We start from the raw sequence: 17,184 nt of genomic DNA on the forward strand, positions 1-17,184 counted from the left end.
GAAGCCCCCCCTCAGGCAGAACTCATGGGGAAACACTGTGTTGTGTTGGAGAACCAGTTGAAATATCACATCCCCCTTCATTAGGGAAAGTGGAGGGGGTATTTGGGGGGGGGGGGTGGTGGGGGGGTATAACATGGTAATAACCTTTTGAGTTGATGTAAACGAACATTACGTCATAAAACAGAATAACTGACACTCGGCCTCGTGGGGGTCCTCCAGTTTAACCTCCAGTGACCTTTGTGTGTTTCTGGTGATGTCACCGCTCACTCTGGATCGGATTACGCAATTGGAAACGACAAAAAAAAACAACGAAAAAGGCCACAAAGCATCTTCACAGTGTAAGAACACCTCCTGGAATATTGAATCATCATCCTAACCAATGACTGAGAGGTTGCTGTGTCTCGGTCTGGTTCGTTTGCTTGTTGTTGTTTTTTTGCTTAATTAGTTAGCGCTAGCATTTAATTAGCTCTGGGCCGGGCCAGCGTCGGCGCCACAGTCCGCGAGCTACCTCATGTTCTTCAAAGACGTCGGGAAGTGTTTTCACAGAGATTTTCTTGTTTACTTTTACTTGTTTTGACGGCACGCGAGCAGCTGGCGAGGGAGGAAGCGCGTGGGGGAGAGGCGAGAGAGCGAGCGTTTCCCATCCAAACCCTCCCGTAGATCCTTCTTCTTCAAACAATCCCGTCCAATCACAGGAGCGGCGGGAGCCGGGGCTTCAAACGGCGCCGAGCAACCATCAGAGTGAAAGGTCACTTTGAAAACAAGAGGGAACACACGTATATATCAAGGCAAACATCCCAAGATCCCCTCTGTTTCAGCGCTATGAGTGATGTGATTCTCACATGAAACACGCTGTTATCTAGTGACTCGGTTTAATGCTCCATGGAACAGAGGGGATCTTGGGATGTTTGCCTTGATATATACGTGTGTTCCCTCTTTTTTTTTCAAAGTGACCTTTCACTCTGATGGTTACTCGGCGCCGTTTGAAGCCCCGGCTTCATGGATTAACCAATATGTGGTATTTGATCTTGATGCTGGACATAATACATTCTCCCTTGTGGCCACCAGGGGGCGACTCCTTCGGTTGCACGAAGAGGTCAGATTGAAATGACGCTACGCTCTCTGTTGATTTATTCCCTCTGTAAACATTATTAAAATGAGTCCATGGTCTCAATCGTCGAGGGTTGAAAACCGCCTCGTTAGTTCGGCAAAGACTTTCAAGGTGGGTGGTTTCCGAGCTATTTTCCACCCCAACAAATATAACTGCAGGGGAAATATAAACCTTTAACACCCTGAGTCATTGGCCAAACACCCTCATCAATCAATCGACACCCCCCCCTCCTTGGGAACAGCAGGTCTTATGGAACCATCTCCCCCACCCAAAAGGGGCTGCAGCTGACTCTCAGTGTGCACTGTGTGTGTGGGGAACAGAGGCGGGAAAGCGTTGACTGAGTGGAGCATCACGGGAGGCTGGAGAACTCTGACCCCCCCCCCTTCAGACGTCTCAAAACATGGGTTCGTTGCTGCCAGAACGTCTCCTTGAGGCAAATGGAGGGCAATAACCTTTTCATCTGTCGCCTTGTGCTAGTTTCGGGTGTGCACGGCGCACGAGCCCTGCGGCACAACATTCAAATTCACGTCAGGAGACGAGCTTGAAAGGCGGAGAGAGCGAGGCGAAACGGGCGGATGATAAGTGAGACGTCCGGGGCGGTGACGGACCAGCGGTGTGCTGATGATCCGACAGCCCTCGTGTGAAGACGATAGAAAACATGACTTTTTACTTTGCACTTATAGCGTTCTAGCATCAACTTTACAGACAAAGCAACAAAGAAAAGTAGCAAAGAAAAAGTAGATTTACTGTAAAATTACTGTTTAACATGAAATCTATTTAATTAAGTCCAAAAACCTTTACAGGCAATAAGAGATTGTTGTTTGAACATTTAAATTGGCATTTAAATTGGCAATTATCATTAAAGGTTTTAAGTTACAAAATGTCTTTGTGTCTTTAATATGCTAGATTAAAACATGTGTCTTTCTTCAACACTTGTGAAGAATTTTGCTCGTTAAAAACACAAACACAACTTAATGCAATGACGCAGTGCTTTGCTTCCCTCATTCACACTACGGCAGGATTAGGTGGGTGTTTGTGAGAGTCTCAGCCCCCCTCCCCTCCTCGGGCCACTGATTCAGTTTGTGGATGTGCCTCCTGAATCCTAAAAACACCCCAAAACCTGCAGATAACTCTGCATTATTTCTTCAAGAGCCGACCCGCATCTCCTAATAACGCATCACGCACAGGAGTCATCTCAGCTAGAAAGACTGAACTCCTGCAGCAGCTGACAGATGAAGCAAATCAGATGCCCCAACAGTCAAAGCTGTGGAGAAAAACAAGCCTCCTCCACTACGACACGTAACTGGCAGCCTGTGACCTTTTTATTCAACCTCTAAGACAAAAAAAACACCTCAGAGAGGGAAAAGTGCAACACGGTCCCTCCTATTGGCTGAAGTGGCCCATTAACATGAACCTTCCCAGACTCGATACCACTGCTTTCTGCGTGCTCGGACTCGAAATGACTCACCCACAATCCCCACGTGGAACCACAACAAGGCTCATTACAGCACAGCTTTTGTCACATTTGAGGAAATGCCGCTCTGCAAACTTGTACTTTCTATTTGAAATGAAGCCGCCGTAATAAAGTTTTCCGGTTGGTCTTCGCTCAGAGCTTTGTAATTCGGAGGAGTTTGTTGAACAAGACTAGTGGCTTGTATTGTTCTCAAAAACAGCTGGAGCCAGATCACAATGACAATGGAAAATGAATATTGGCCACACGACCAGTGTCTGTGTTTGCTTTTGGGCTGCTTTTGTTTTCCCGCCACATTGGCAGCAAACTCTCCATTTTATTCCGCCAAATGAAAATTGTTAAAAAAATAGGGAACTTGTCAGGGGACTTTTGACATTGAATTTTCTCTCGCTGCGAGGGAGGACAAAAGAAATTAGTTCCCCGGCATGTTTACAAGAGCCGAAGTGGTTTAGGTGCAAACGTGTGGCTGCACATCAAAAGCGCAGCAGATGGAGGAAGAATCACAAACTCCCACAAAGGCATGAAAACAGACGCAAGCAGCTGAAAGGATGCATGAGCATCGCAAGCAGAGAGGAGACGACACGCAATTAAATCCACCGGTACGAAAATCTGAAAAGAATCAACATTCGCCGTCAAACAGATGTGAGCGTCAATAAGAAGGTCAATATGAGCATGGATGTGAACTTCACAAGCTCTTGATTAAAGCCTCCTCTTGCCTGATGAAGAGGAGGTCACGTTGCTTCTGTCGCAATGGTTTTTTTCTTTCTTTCGCTGCACCAAATGAATGTAAATGGACACATTCCTGGATGTGCAGCTTTGAAAATGTTTTTTTTTTTAAATGGTCAAATTAAAGAATATATTTGCATCATTTTAAATATTTTGTCTTCTCAATCCGCCTCTATTCCACATGTGCCTCTGCTAAACCAGGTGCATCATTCCGTCACTGCAAAGTACTTCCTGTTCCCAACAGAGGACACGCATTATTCTGGAAAAGATGCTGCATATTCAGTCTGAATCATATTTTAGTGTATTTATTTTTAGGGGCTATATTTCCTTTGCAGCTGGAGTGACCTAGTTTTGCCTCAGGGATCAACAAGGCTCTTCATAACTCTATCTTATTGGCTACATCTGTAAAAACATCTGTATCAACGCTGATAGCAGCGTTATCACGTTCATCTTTCTAGAGAAAACAATCAGACGGATGAAGCACAATAACAATCCCACTAATAGGGTTTGCAATGTGTAATGACCACAACCCTGATTACTTTTTTGTTTATTCATGTGCTTTTTTGTGATCTAAACCCTTAAAATGATCATTTTACTCTTTGAATTGTATAGATTTAGTTAGATCCTGCTAACGTGTTATGTTTTATTATGCATAGGTTTCTTTTATTCTACTTTAAATGCTACGATGCAAATGGCCAACATTCACTCAACGAACATCATGCGGAATAAATCAAGAGAAAAGGAGAGTCCTTTTCTCACAGACACAGGCCCATTAGCCGTGAATGCGTCTTCAAGTCTCCTCTCTGAGTTCATCTTTTCATCACATTTTTCTCTCTCGATCCGATGGAAACAGGTTCCCACAGAACAGGTTCTGACTCGATAAACAACGTCTTGTGGATGTGAGGGTTAATGTCTCAGTGCTTTAAAACAGATCTTTAAAAAAAAACAACTGCTGGTGTTCTCCCCTGAACATCAGATGTTATGGCTGCTGTGTGTGTGTGTGTGTGTGTGTGTGCGTCATACATTAAGCAGCTAAATTTAGGTGTTAAATCCTCCTTTTATTTTGCTCTCTCATCTCTCCACCCCCGGTCCTCTCCTCCATCTCCCTCCGTTGGTCTCTCTCTCTCTCTCTTCCCTGTCTCACGGCCTCTTCCTTTGCTCTCTTTGTCATCCTCTCCCCCTTACTCAGGATACTTTGTCGCCCACCCTCTCTGGGGGATATATGATGGTGTGTGGGCGAATGTTTCATTCCTTCTCATCTCATCTCTCCAGAACCTTCTAACCCGATTCCACTGACTGCGGCTCGGCCTCATTCATCTGCTTCGTTTTGTATTTGTTTGCCATTTGATGGGTCTGAGGCACTTTTGCAAATGAGTAGAATGCAAGTCACGCTTGATTAATGCAGCGCTTAATTTATGTTGTTTCTGTGGACGATGCTCGATCATCTCTGTGATCAGAATTCCCACCGAGCTTGCAGTGATACTCTCTACAGCTAATCACTTACTGATACAATATCACTACACTACTATTCTATGGTTATAGTTAAGAAGAAACAACAAAAAATGTATTCGATCAATTACGTGTTTTATTTATTGTTTATTTATTGCATTAACTGAACCCGCCTGCTTATCACCTGCTGACCCAGATTTTTCCTGGTTAAAAACTCAGCTCACTTAGGTTAAAAGCTTAGTTCCCTGACAGTTGATGGCTGATGGTTATTTCAGGGGCCGCCGTTGCTGTTTTGAACTAACGGTCCCCGCTAAGCCCCGCCCCTAGGATGCTGATTGGCCCAGGCCTCGGCCTCGGACGCGATAGACTCCACGTGTTCTATCGACACGCTTCCAGCGCCGGTTCTCCACCCTCCACGTCACAAAAAGACTCCATCTTCTGCCGCGGGTTGAAAACTCATCCGAGCAGGATGAAGCTCTCATCTCCGTCTCCCCACCGATTCACACGTTCCCATCTCCTCCTCTCAGCGTAATTGATGTCACGAAGTACCATCCAGCTCGATTCTCCCTTTTTCCCTTCTGTGTTGCTGCGTCTCATTACGGAGCACGAGTGCAGGAAGCCGAGCTCACTTCAGTTTTGCCCTCGATTAAAAGTCAGAATCTGATGGAAATGCGTCTAAAATGGAGCTCTGACTTGCTGGCGAGTGACATTTCCTCAAATGAGCCGGCCGCTGAAGCACACTGCTCCACACAGAGATTAATAAGGTGGTTTAATTCATCTCGTTGTCTGGCCCAGCGTGACTCAACTGTTTTAGTGCAGATCAAAGTCTCGGCCCCCGCAGTACGCCGAAGATTAGCCACACAGAAAGTTCTGAGTTATATTCCCCTGCAAAGCTGGATTTCCTTTAAGGGTGACGAAGGGTGCTCTTCTTCAGAGTCAGGTTGAATCCCGAGAACAGCGTGTCAGTCGGGATCCTCAAGCGCGAGAAACCGAGTCGAAATCAGCTGCAGTAAAAAAAGACCTCAAAGAAGGAGGTGAAAAAAAGAGAGAGAGGAGAAGTGCTAACAGCTGGACGGCCCCGAAGAGGTGAAACGACGTCTCGGCATCGAGGCCCAGGAACGAGTCGACCCTGATCCCCAGAGGAGGTAAACGGGCAATGGAGGGCGTCTCCATCAGCCTCCCGGACTGTCTCACATGGATGAAGTCCTTCCAATATAAACTTGGAGAGAAGTTAAGTGACAAATAAATGGACTCTGACTTGCTGTTACACATCTGGCTCAAACAGCAGAGTCCTGAGGGCGAGGACCCGTCCACCGCTGACCCCACCTTGAGATCTTTATACCTCTCGGATCCTGAATTGTGTGAATTGCACACAAATTGATATCAGAGCGGGTTAGCGAGCATCCTGAGTATAATCAACATCAGCAGGGGCCGATTAGCGTTTTAGACATTAGCATTTCTCCTTTGATTAAACCCTTGTGAACTATTTCGGGGCTTTAAGCCGCCCGATGGAATGGCCACTTGTCTGAAAGGGTACTTGATGAAGCTGATGCACCATGTGGAGGTTGAGCAGGACGGGCAGAGAGGGGTGGGAGGGGGGGGGGGCATCTGTCTGCTCATTACACATCCAGCCGACTCAGCAGGCTGGCAGACAGCCGTGATCGAATCCGGATAACCGAGCCACGCGCCGCTACCCGCCGACTGCTGCAGGTATGAGGATTAACCACCAGGCCGAGCTTCATCAACACCTGGAAACCTCCATGTCACCGAAAAACATTCAGAGGCTGATGATTTTCTAAAAAGGTCCATTCACCGGGTGTCCTGCACCTTGGGTTCTCGTTAATTGATTTGCTGAATATCAAGATTAAAAAAAGGTCATGTCGAGGTGGCTCTGGGTGGACCTCAATGGGCCTGGATCCAGCCCCCCCCCCCCCCCCAAACAGTGGGTCTCCTTTTGATGAATAATCCATTTAATTCATGTATTAAATTTGACAAAAGGCATGTCCGTAATTCCAAATGCAGCGGAAACGAATTCATCAAACCGTTTTTTAAACGTCACCTTCTGTCGCTGTAAAGAGTGTGCACATCATATTTTATTATGTTATATTTTATTATGCTAAATTATAATAATTCGCTAGACCTTCCCTCACCCCACCTGAGCTCCTCTCCTCCACCTGTCAGTCACCTGGATGAGGTGAACGTTTTGAGTCACCGGGAAACCTCAACCAGTCTGACAGGTGATGCACATCGCACACTTTATTCAGCATCCGGAGGATTTATCTTGGAACTTTAAGTATTTTGCTTTAATGTGTCAGGCTGAACAAGCAGCATCTCCATCTGCGAACATGAACTTTGTGTGTAAACCTCGATCGGCCCGGGACCTCAAAAGAGCTTTTTCACCATCGAGGGGAGAAGAAAATGAAATGATGAAAACCCTCCGCCTCCTCTATTTGGAGCGTGAGCAGCATCATGTGTTCCTTTAGTGCCTTTACATCGGCGGGTGCTGTCAGAAACCTCCGAATGTGTATCAGGATTCATACTTCATGGATGAATCCTTGCTGTGTTTTGTGAGTTGAGTTGTTCTTTTTATTGGGTGGGAATTTGGAAACGTTATTGCAACTTTTGGAAAAAAAATAAGGGCAAGATATGCATTTGCTATCTTTGGGATAGAGTATAATACCAATCTGCATTCAGGTGTAGCGTTCGGCTGCTCGATGCTGTTTGACTGGAAGGAGCGGCTGAGCTGACTGACAGTGATCAAAGTGAGACAATAGAACTAAAACAATCCTGCAGCATGAATTTATAATGAGCAGAAACAGACCAGAACTTACAAGAAAAGGTGGAGAGATGACATTAGAGGTTTTATGCGCAATCATTCCTGCCACTACAATAAAATAAACTTTATTACATTTATTATAAACAAATGTATAGCATATACATACATTTAGGCTGTCCCAAGTACTTTAGCATCTATGTGCTTCTGTGAAGTTGAGGGTATCGAACCCACAACCTTCTGGTCAAAGGACCACTCGATCTGTCTCACATGATAATGTCTCCTCTTGCCAGATTATTTCAGCTTCAATGATGTTATTCAGGACCCAATCTCCATCTGGCCTAGTTTTTAGATCCTGTGCCTGAGAAGAACCACTTTAGGGAATGATGCTCTCGTGAGTTTTTGCACTGCAGTTCTGTGTCACGTGGACCTCAGGATGAGGATCTAGTGGGCGGCCATGGGGAGCTGCAGGGAGGTCGGGGGACGGGGGGGTGAGGAGGTGGGCGAGGGAGCCAAGGAGAAGGTGCTTAGACGGGTGGAGGTGGAGGTGATGGAGAGCGGGGAAAGTCTGAGGACATCTGGTGGATGGGAGGAAAATAGGGAAAATGGGAATTTTTTTTTCTAGGATGAAGCAACGTGCAGACAGCTTGAATGTGACAGCTTCACCCACACAAGAGAAGAAATGACAGAGTTAAAGCGTTTGAGGTCGGTGACAAAATACATAATGTAGCATGTGTTTTTTTATTGTGAGTGCGATTCTGTTACGTGATGAATAGCTTTTGATGTTTGGATTTGTCTGAGCTATTAATATGTGATGTACCTGTTAAACCAGGTGATACACAGCAGGCTGTATTTTCAGCTTTATTTTATTGAGTAATTAAGTAATGTAAAATAGAGCAATGTGTCACATCGCGAGGTGCCGGTCAATAAACAGCCCTGATTTATAATGCTTTTAACTTTACGTGGACATGACACAGTTCAACAGGAAGCTCTTCAAAGGAGACTCAGCAGGAGAAGTTTGAAGCAGAATCCACGCTGATGTTGTTGTGGTAACAACTGGGCGCCCCCCCCCCCGTCTCTGAGGAGGGAGGCGGGCTGGTGGGAGCAGCGGCGGGGGCTGTTGCTCCTGGGTTGCATCAGATGTTTTATGAGGGAATAGGGACGCGACGGAGGCAAAGGAAGGAGGCTGTGATAAGGGTGGAGATGGAAGAAAAAGGATGTTCTGGTGTAGCACTTGTTCACGGTCCGCTGTGGTTCGTTCTGCCCTAAAGACCAAATCCCTCCGCTTCAATCGTGACCAACGTCCATCATCACAGAACCAGTTAATGCCCATAATCATCCCCCATTGTCTTGTTGAGAGACAGGGCGAAGCATGCGTTTGGTTGTTGAGTCCACTGGAGGGTGCACGGAAGTGAAAAATGCCTCCTCTCTGTATCCGTCTCTCTGCCTCTCTCCCCAGACTAGAAATGAGCAGCTCCACCTCCACCTCCACCTCCACCCACACTCCTCAGGTCCTTCTCCTGTGCATTAACCCTCCAGCTCAACCTTCTTAAAAAGCCTTAAAGTCACTGCGCAGTGACAGCGTTTTATTTAAATCATTGTCCCGCAAAGGAAACAATTGAGTTCCGTGGTTCACATTTAGTTTCTTTTTAAAGTGGAAACGTGTCGCTTTGGTGAAGACTTGGAACTGGTCATTGTGCGTCATGGCTAATCACTCTTAACCAGATAATTAACCAATTATCAATTATTTGAACAAGGCATTTTATGGAATATATATATATATTCCCAGATTATTATTTTTAAATTTTCATATCATAAAAAAGATATTTTGGGAAAACTAGATGCGTTTGAGGTGTTCAGTTACTGTTAAATGTTTCATATTTGTTCTCCATAAGCTACCAGCTTGCGTTGGTTAATGTTTGACCGCTGATGTTTGACTGACGCGATGATGTCACAGGAAGAGGCTGAGCTACGTCTGTCATCACTGCTCCCCATTGGCTGAGCTGTTTTTGGATTCCTGATATCCCAACACTGACGGGATGCTGTTTGTAGTGTGGAGATCTGAAGATGTGGCCTAGATTCAAAGCACACACACACACACACACACAACTTAATATCCACAAATGCAGACTGCACTTGCTTGGGCACACACCCACATCAGTACCCAACATATGCAACACACACTCGCTTAGCACAGCGATGCACACGTGCACCAGAGGCTCACATGCTCACACTCATACATGTATAACACAATCCAGTACAAACAACTGCTCCTCATGCATGTATGCAGAGCACAGCCACAGAGAGGACACACACTCACACACACACACACACACACACACTCACACAGTGGGTGGGAGGAGAGCTTTGAGTGCATACACTCTTTTGAATATATGTGTGTGTGTGTGTGTGTGTGTGTGTGTGTGTGTGTCACCAAACACTGAGCCTCGTGCTCTGAGATTAGCACTCATTTCCATTCCTGCCAAAACTGAAGAGTAAGAGCAGCGAAGGAAGGAAGGATGGAAGGAAGGAAGGATGGAAGGGGAAGAGGAAGATGGACGACTTGAGAATCACAAATAAATCTCGACGCAGTCTAAGGAAAGACGGAGAACAGGAAGTGAGAAAAAGTGTGCTCATAAGCAAACAGTGAAAGAAGGAAAGAGACGTCTTTAAGGGTTAAAATGTTTTTTTTTAATTGCCCGCTTTGCTTAAAATGTATTTTTGTTTGTTCACCACCACCTGGACACACACACTGTGGCTGGAGTGCAGCGGGTCGTACCTGGGGTTCGATCCCCATCTCCCACGGTCAGTGTCTGCCTGAGGACGGTGTCCACTGACCATGTCCCCGGGACAACAGACACAAGTCAGGCCTGCTGTGCCTTTGCACAGAAGATTACGCTAATGAGAGCAGAGCTAATCCCACCACAGCACCGGCTCTCTAATGCCTGCACAGACCTCACACAGTGTGTGTGAGTGTGTCTGTGTCTGTGTGTGTGTAACAGTCAATCGGGCATCCGTCCTCTCTGTCTCTCCCTCTCTCGGAAACGTGCGATCCCATCAAAACCAAAACCCTCCTCGTTAGGTTCATGGAGATTAAACATCTACGTGCGATTTGTAGAGAACGTAAATACTCTGCCAGCATCGACACGATGAACCCGACATGCAAAGCTGCTGATGCTACGCGTTTATGTTCATAGGATTTACAGTGTTATTACTCTCCGTTCTGACTGCTCTCATCCAGCCTCCATGCACGTAATAACATATGTATATAGTCCACACGGTGAAGTGACATCACTGACGTTACAGAGTAGGAGGTCTGGTTGTTCTCACTAGTTCCTCAGTAGCTGCACGGCGCCGTTATTTGAACCCAAATCAAATTGCATTAATAGTTTTGGTGCTGTCTCTGCTAGAGATCTGTCAATCACAATAAGCCCCGGCCTAAAGCAGCCCCTGCTTCATGGTCTGTTTGACTCTAAATGGACCATCATTTACTAAATGAACATCATTCCGTGTTGAAGAAGACTTGAAACTAGAAATTGAGAGAAAAAACTCATGTTTACAACAGTTACTGAGGGAATAAATCCAGAGAGAATTAGAGACCTTTTCTCATAGACTTCTATGGGATCAGAGGAGTCGCCCCCTGGTGGTCACTACAGAGAAGTAGAGACCTTTTCTCATAGACTTCTATGGGACCAGAGGAGTCGCCCCCTGGTGGTCACTACAGAGAAGTAGAGACCTTTTCTCATAGACTTCTATGGGACCAGAGGAGTCGCCCCCTGGTGGTCACTACAGAGAAGTAGAGACCTTTTCTCATAGACTTCTATGGGACCAGAGGAGTCGCCCCCTGGTGGTCACTACAGAGAAGTAGAGACCTTTTCTCATAGACTTCTATGGGACCAGAGGAGTCGCCCCCTGGTGGTCACTACAGAGAAGTAGAGACCTTTTCTCATAGACTTCTATGGGACCAGAGGAGTCGCCCCCTGGTGGTCACTACAGAGAAGTAGAGACCTTTTCTCATAGACTTCTATGGGACCAGAGGAGTCGCCCCCTGGTGGTCACTACAGAGAAGTAGAGACCTTTTCTCATAGACTTCTATGGGACCAGAGGAGTCGCCCCCTGGTGGTCACTACAGAGAAGTAGAGACCTTTTCTCATAGACTTCTATGGGACCAGAGGAGTCGCCCCCTGGTGGTCACTACAGAGAAGTAGAGACCTTTTCTCATAGACTTCTATGGGACCAGAGGAGTCGCCCCCTGGTGGTCACTACAGAGAAGTAGAGACCTTTTCTCATAGACTTCTATGGGACCAGAGGAGTCGCCCCCTGGTGGTCACTACAGAGAAGTAGACTCATTTTCTCATAGACTTCTATACAAACGGGCTACTGAAAAACAGTGCATGACGGCGAGTGTCCTTTGTGTTTTCGCTGTAGAAGAGAAGCCCTCTCAGGGCTGCTGCTTCCTCTCGTGCATCAGTCAACATCTGTATCCTCCGTACGCTGCATAAGCCGCGTAGCTCTGCACGTCTGGTGAAGTCTTCACTTCAGGGAGAATGTTTAACACATCAGCTTAGTTAGTTCTACTCATATCTTTGTGTAAAGGAAAAGTTTCATACTTCTTTAGTAACTTGTTATCAAGTTTTTTAACTCTCTCTCTCTCTCTCTCACCCCCCCACAGGCATTTAACATTTATTGTGTTTTTGTGTAGGCAGATGTTTGACTGGATGTTTTTTCCAGTGCCCTCTGCTCATGTTTACGCGCGTGTTTGTGTGTGTGTGTTTGTGTGGGTGTTTTCTTGGCCTGCAATTTTTTCGGAGGGCACAACTGCGCTGTGTGAGTGTGTGTGTGTGTGTGTGTGTGTGTGTGTGTGAGTGTGTGAGTGTGTGAATGTCTGACCGATAGGAAGCAACAGAGGGTGTTTAGACTCTAATAATTGTCCTGTTAGTGTTTCAAAAATAGGTTTTAGATTGTTTGTTTGTTTTTTCTTCTGTTGATGCACACATGCAAGAGTGTGTGCATTTAAATATGTATTTATGTGTGCGTGTGAGTAGGCATACGCGCTGTGTGTGTGTGTGTGTGTGTGTGTGTACAATGACGCTGAAGAGATTGCCAGAGTCATGAATATGGATCAGTTGCTCTGCCGAGGACGGATTAAAATGCCAAAAAAGAAAGTCAAGTCAAGTTGACTCAGCATAAAGATAAATAATCAGAGGTGACATTGTGAGTCACTGCATTATTTTACGTTTATTTTGAATTAGCCAAGAAGTAAGCAATCTAAAACTAACATGGAAGCCACGATGGATCATTTCAAGATGTGCAAATTCTTTTCCAAGTCTGGTCTCAATTGCTATTTCCTCCCAGTAATTGTGTTGAATCATAATCGATCGCATCGTTTCTGACGCTTGGTATTTGATTGACAGTTGTGCTGCTCCCTCCCAGCTGCTTGTTCAACAGAACATTCATTTGAGGTGCAGGAGACTAGTTAATAGTTCATTTGTGCAAATGAGGCATTGGATTCATATTATTAATAAAGAAAGCCTGTATACCTGGATGTATGTGATTGCCCTTTTGTGGGCTCAGAGCTCCTAAAGAATACACTTCATTCCAAAATAATTGTGAATTTTCATTTCAAAGGACTTCTCTATTTGTAAAGACTTGTTACAGCCAAACTGTAACGGACTAATTTACCACCGAGCAGCGCGACTGCTTTTGACTCTAAATTCTATGATTTTTCAGCAGTTTCAGGATTAATACGGTTCGGTTTAACTAGTTGACAATGATAGCAATGATAGCTGATGTGTTGAATTTAAGTCCATATAGACCTTCAAGTTGTGTTTGAGATTAAAATCCTCATTAAGGTCAACAAATATGTGGAAAAAAGGTGACGAAAAGGCTGAAAAAGGTGAAGGAAAAATCCCAATGTGGGCTGATTAGCAAGGAGAGTATAGTATAGATCATATTTCTGTTGGCCTTGAACCAATCCAAACATTTGAAAGTTGAACATATAAACCTGTCTGTAATACAAAGGAAGGCTCCCTTTAAGCAGAGGCGCCGGCCACGGAGGGACACGCGGTATTGGCTCCTCTCGTCTCCTGCACTGATTCTCAGAGAATAACACTGAGCGAGCTGCAAAATAGAAAACGTTGTGATGAAAAACCGAGCGTAGCGTAGCTGTGTGGAGTCAGGTCCCGTGAGGCCAGCCTCTTACTCCAGAGACCTCTCGACTCCTCCGACACATTCCCCAATTCCCCAATGATGCGTCTCCCTCGAACACACCTCCACCTCGTGGCCCCTTCGTCCCTTCTTCTTTTGCCCAATCCAGTCTCGGCCTTTTCATCTCGCACAACATTGTTCACTGTAGCTTACCCTTCGACCCCTCCACCCCCGCCACGCTGTTACCATGACGCTGAGAACGACAGAGACTCCTTACTGCGAGGGGGTGGGGGGGGGGGGGGGTTGTAAGAATTTGGAGCGAGGGAGGTTAAAAAAAGAGCTGCTTTAGAGATTAGTGTTGGGGGGGGGGGGGGGGGGCAGGAGAAGTCAAAGGAGAAAAGTGAAACAGAGAGAGAGAGGAATGCAAGTCGGATTATTTTCGCTGCAAAGAAGTCAAATTATTTACTTTATTTCTATTTTTATTTCTTCTTATTGTGGCGTGAAATGAAAAAGCAAGAAGAAGCCGTTTAGTTTGACTGAATCTGAAATTAGTTTCAATCGGCCCCATTGCACTTTAGGGAAAATACACGCAAATAGATTGTGTTTATCTCTTTTATTGCACAGTGATCGCTGAAGTAATAAGCTCCAAACCATAGAAACTGTCCACGTGACCTTCAATGAAGAGTAGACCCAGTTCATCCTCTGGGAACCATGAATGCGTATCGCCAGGCAGATGTTCCATCTGACGTCCAATTAACACCAGTCATAAAGTGGAAAAAGGCATAAGAGCAGCCCTTAGGTTTTTCTTTCTTAATGTATAACAAAAGCAGTTAAACTTTTAAATTAAACACGGGTCTTTTTTTTTTTTACTAATTTAGTAAACCAAGCTTTACTTTTGTACCATCTTCATTATCTACTTTATGTTGTTGTGTAGTATGTACTGAAGATATCAGGCCACTGGGACTGCAGGAGGTAATTAGCTCTCTGGATGAATGGCACAGTTACAATCGAGGTGGGAAATGAAATATTTATTCATTTACACCTGGTGAATAAATAATATTTTTCTTTAAAATGAACCCAAAAGATGAAAAGGAGGAAATAAGCGAGAGGAACTTCCAAGAAAAGGAGGATGAGCGATTGTGAGAGTGTGACGGACACAACAATGAGAGAGAGAGGATTAACGGGAGGAAAGAGAGGCAGCGAGGGGAAGGAAAGTAACACCGCGGCTGAGGAAGAGGATGAAGGATGAAGAGAGCGAGCGAGGAGAAAGAGAGAAGCTTAAGTCCACACTACTACTTCCCACAAAGAAAGAGAGAGAGAGAGAGAACATCAAGGATGGAAAGCAGAGGGAGACTGTGAAACCACTTCTCTCCTCTCAGGAACAAGACTCTCGCTCCCTCCCTCTCTCTCCCTCTCTCTCTCTCCCTCTCCCTCTCTCTCTCTCTCTCTCTCCTGTCTTTGCCATGTGACCGGCCAACGCTCCGATGCCGCGCTCTTCTTCTTTCGCTCTCTCATCACTAGCTCGGCTCACACTGATATCTGACTGAAGGAGGGGGAAGAAGAGGAAGAAGAGGAGGAGGAGGAGGAAGGAGGGAGTGAGAGAGAGAGAGAAGGCAAGAAGAAGATACAGAGGAGGAGGAGAGGGAAAAGGATGTTCTCCGTTTCACTCAAGTGCCGCTTAGGGGTCATCAGGCGGCGAGTTAAGGGTATGTGTGTGTGTGTCTGTGTGTGTGTGTGTGTGTGTCTCAGTGTGTGTCAGAGAGAAAGACACTACTGCCATTATGCTGCTGCTGTGTGTGTCTTTAGTGTGTACCAGTCATGTGTGAGCCTCTGCAAGTGTACATTTTGCACACACACAGACACACACACAGAAATGATGCCTACTTCCTGCTGGTGTTCCGGTTGTCATCTACTCGCCTCTTCTCCTTTCTTCTTCTCCTTCTTCTCCTTCTCCTCTTGCCTTTTTGTTCTCCTCCTCCTCCTCCTCCTCCTCCACTCTCCAGCCTGCGGTTTATTTTTGTATTATTATCGATAAATGTCCACAGGAAGCCTCAGATTGCGGTTATTGTTTGGTGATGGGTGTTGTTTGGGCTTCATCAAGGGTTTCAGGCCCTGCTGGAATCGACCAGAAGCAACTTGTTGGTTGTTTCCCGTGGCGAGCTTCTCCTAAAGGGAAACGTAAAAGTGACTGAAAGGAAGTTAGAGGGAAACGTCTGAGCCATGAACAGTGGTTTGTGTGCTGGCGAGAGAGAAGCGGTGGATTATCATTCTGGACTCGGTGACTGAGTGAACAAAGCTCACTTGTCTTCAAATTCAACCAAATCTTCATTTCAGTCAAACGAAGCAGACGAGGATGTTTTTTTTGTTTAGTTAAAAACTAAACCAGGACCTTTGCAAAGTGTTTAAAAACTTTCCAAAGTATTCACAAAAAATAAAATACCTTCAGAACAGACTTCATTTGGGACCATTTGTTTAAAGTTGAACTGTAGTCTGTCTTCCATTCATTTATCATTTCAGCATAATGTGCTCATGTTTCACTCATAATGGTACAGATGTTGTCTTATTCCACACCTGTGTTTGTATTATTATTACAATATCTATTGCTCACCCTTGCTGTATGTGGGTTAGTAATGCTTAGGGTTGGAACGGCATATCTTTTTCATGTTTGTATGTGTGTGTGTGTGTGTGTGCGTGTGTGTGACAGAGCAAGAGATGCATTCTGGGTCGCCAGTGGAGCTTTGGGCCAGTTTGTTGTTGTGTTTTGATTGATCTTCAAATCTCTGCAAGCTGTTGGGACCTCTGCATTCTCACTCTCTCTGCTTGCTGACTTTCATTGTGAATGAGGCCACTGCACACAGTATGTGGCCTTTATACGTGTGTGTGTGTGTGTGTGTGTGTGGGCATCCTCTGTGTGAAGGATGTGCACAACGCGTGTGTGTTTTGGCATGTTTGAGTGAGGAGTGTCATTAAACCGTGTGTGTGTGTAGATGAATGGTGTTTGGTCTCGAAGGGGAACGTGTGTCGGAGGCTGTGGCCGAAAAGCTGCAGCTGAATACAAATCATCAGCCGTCTCACTTCTCAGTGATGTCGAGAATCATCAGCAGCTCACAAGACGTTTGACGCCACGACAACAAAACATCAAACCGGGTGATCATGAGGCAGGTGATCATAACTGCCTCACACACAGGTGACGGGCGGGTCTATCACCTGGCTACATTTCCTGATTCAACCTTCAAAGGAGAATGTAACAAAACCACTTAGATAAATGTAACTGGTGTATGAGGTTCAATGTGAAAGTTAGCCATCTGTCTGTCGGGTGACGCTTTGTTCATTTGTTACACAGGAGAAGATTTTGTCCGTGGACATTACGATCACTGTGTCTATAGATGTCAGGAGGCTTCTAAAACGCAAAGTCACCATTTTATTTTATGTGTGTGTGTTTTTTTTGTGTTTGCCAGACTGTTGTAGGAAGATGTTTACAAGTTTAATTTCTTGTCCGTATCTCGG

General features: G+C 45.4%; 1 protein-coding gene across 5 annotated transcripts in view; it reads left to right on the forward strand.

Moving 5' to 3' along the window:
- grip2b (glutamate receptor interacting protein 2b) overlaps positions 1 to 17,184 on the forward strand; it is a 118,281-nt gene that overhangs the window by 41,915 nt on the left and 59,182 nt on the right. For 2 of the 5 annotated variants that reach the window (XM_037491030.2, XM_037491032.2), the window contains exon 1: positions 15,177 to 15,383. The exons of the other annotated variants lie outside the window; for them this stretch is intronic. In XM_037491030.2, the coding sequence (XP_037346927.2) occupies positions 15,329 to 15,383 (55 nt within the window). In that variant the 5' untranslated portion in view covers positions 15,177 to 15,328. Of the gene's footprint in view, positions 1 to 15,176; positions 15,384 to 17,184 lie in introns of those variants that run through there. 5 annotated transcript variants of the gene reach the window in all.

The sequence above is a fragment of the Pungitius pungitius genome, chromosome 8, assembly GCF_949316345.1.
Source record: "Pungitius pungitius chromosome 8, fPunPun2.1, whole genome shotgun sequence".
Taxonomy (NCBI): Eukaryota; Metazoa; Chordata; class Actinopteri; order Perciformes; family Gasterosteidae; genus Pungitius; species Pungitius pungitius.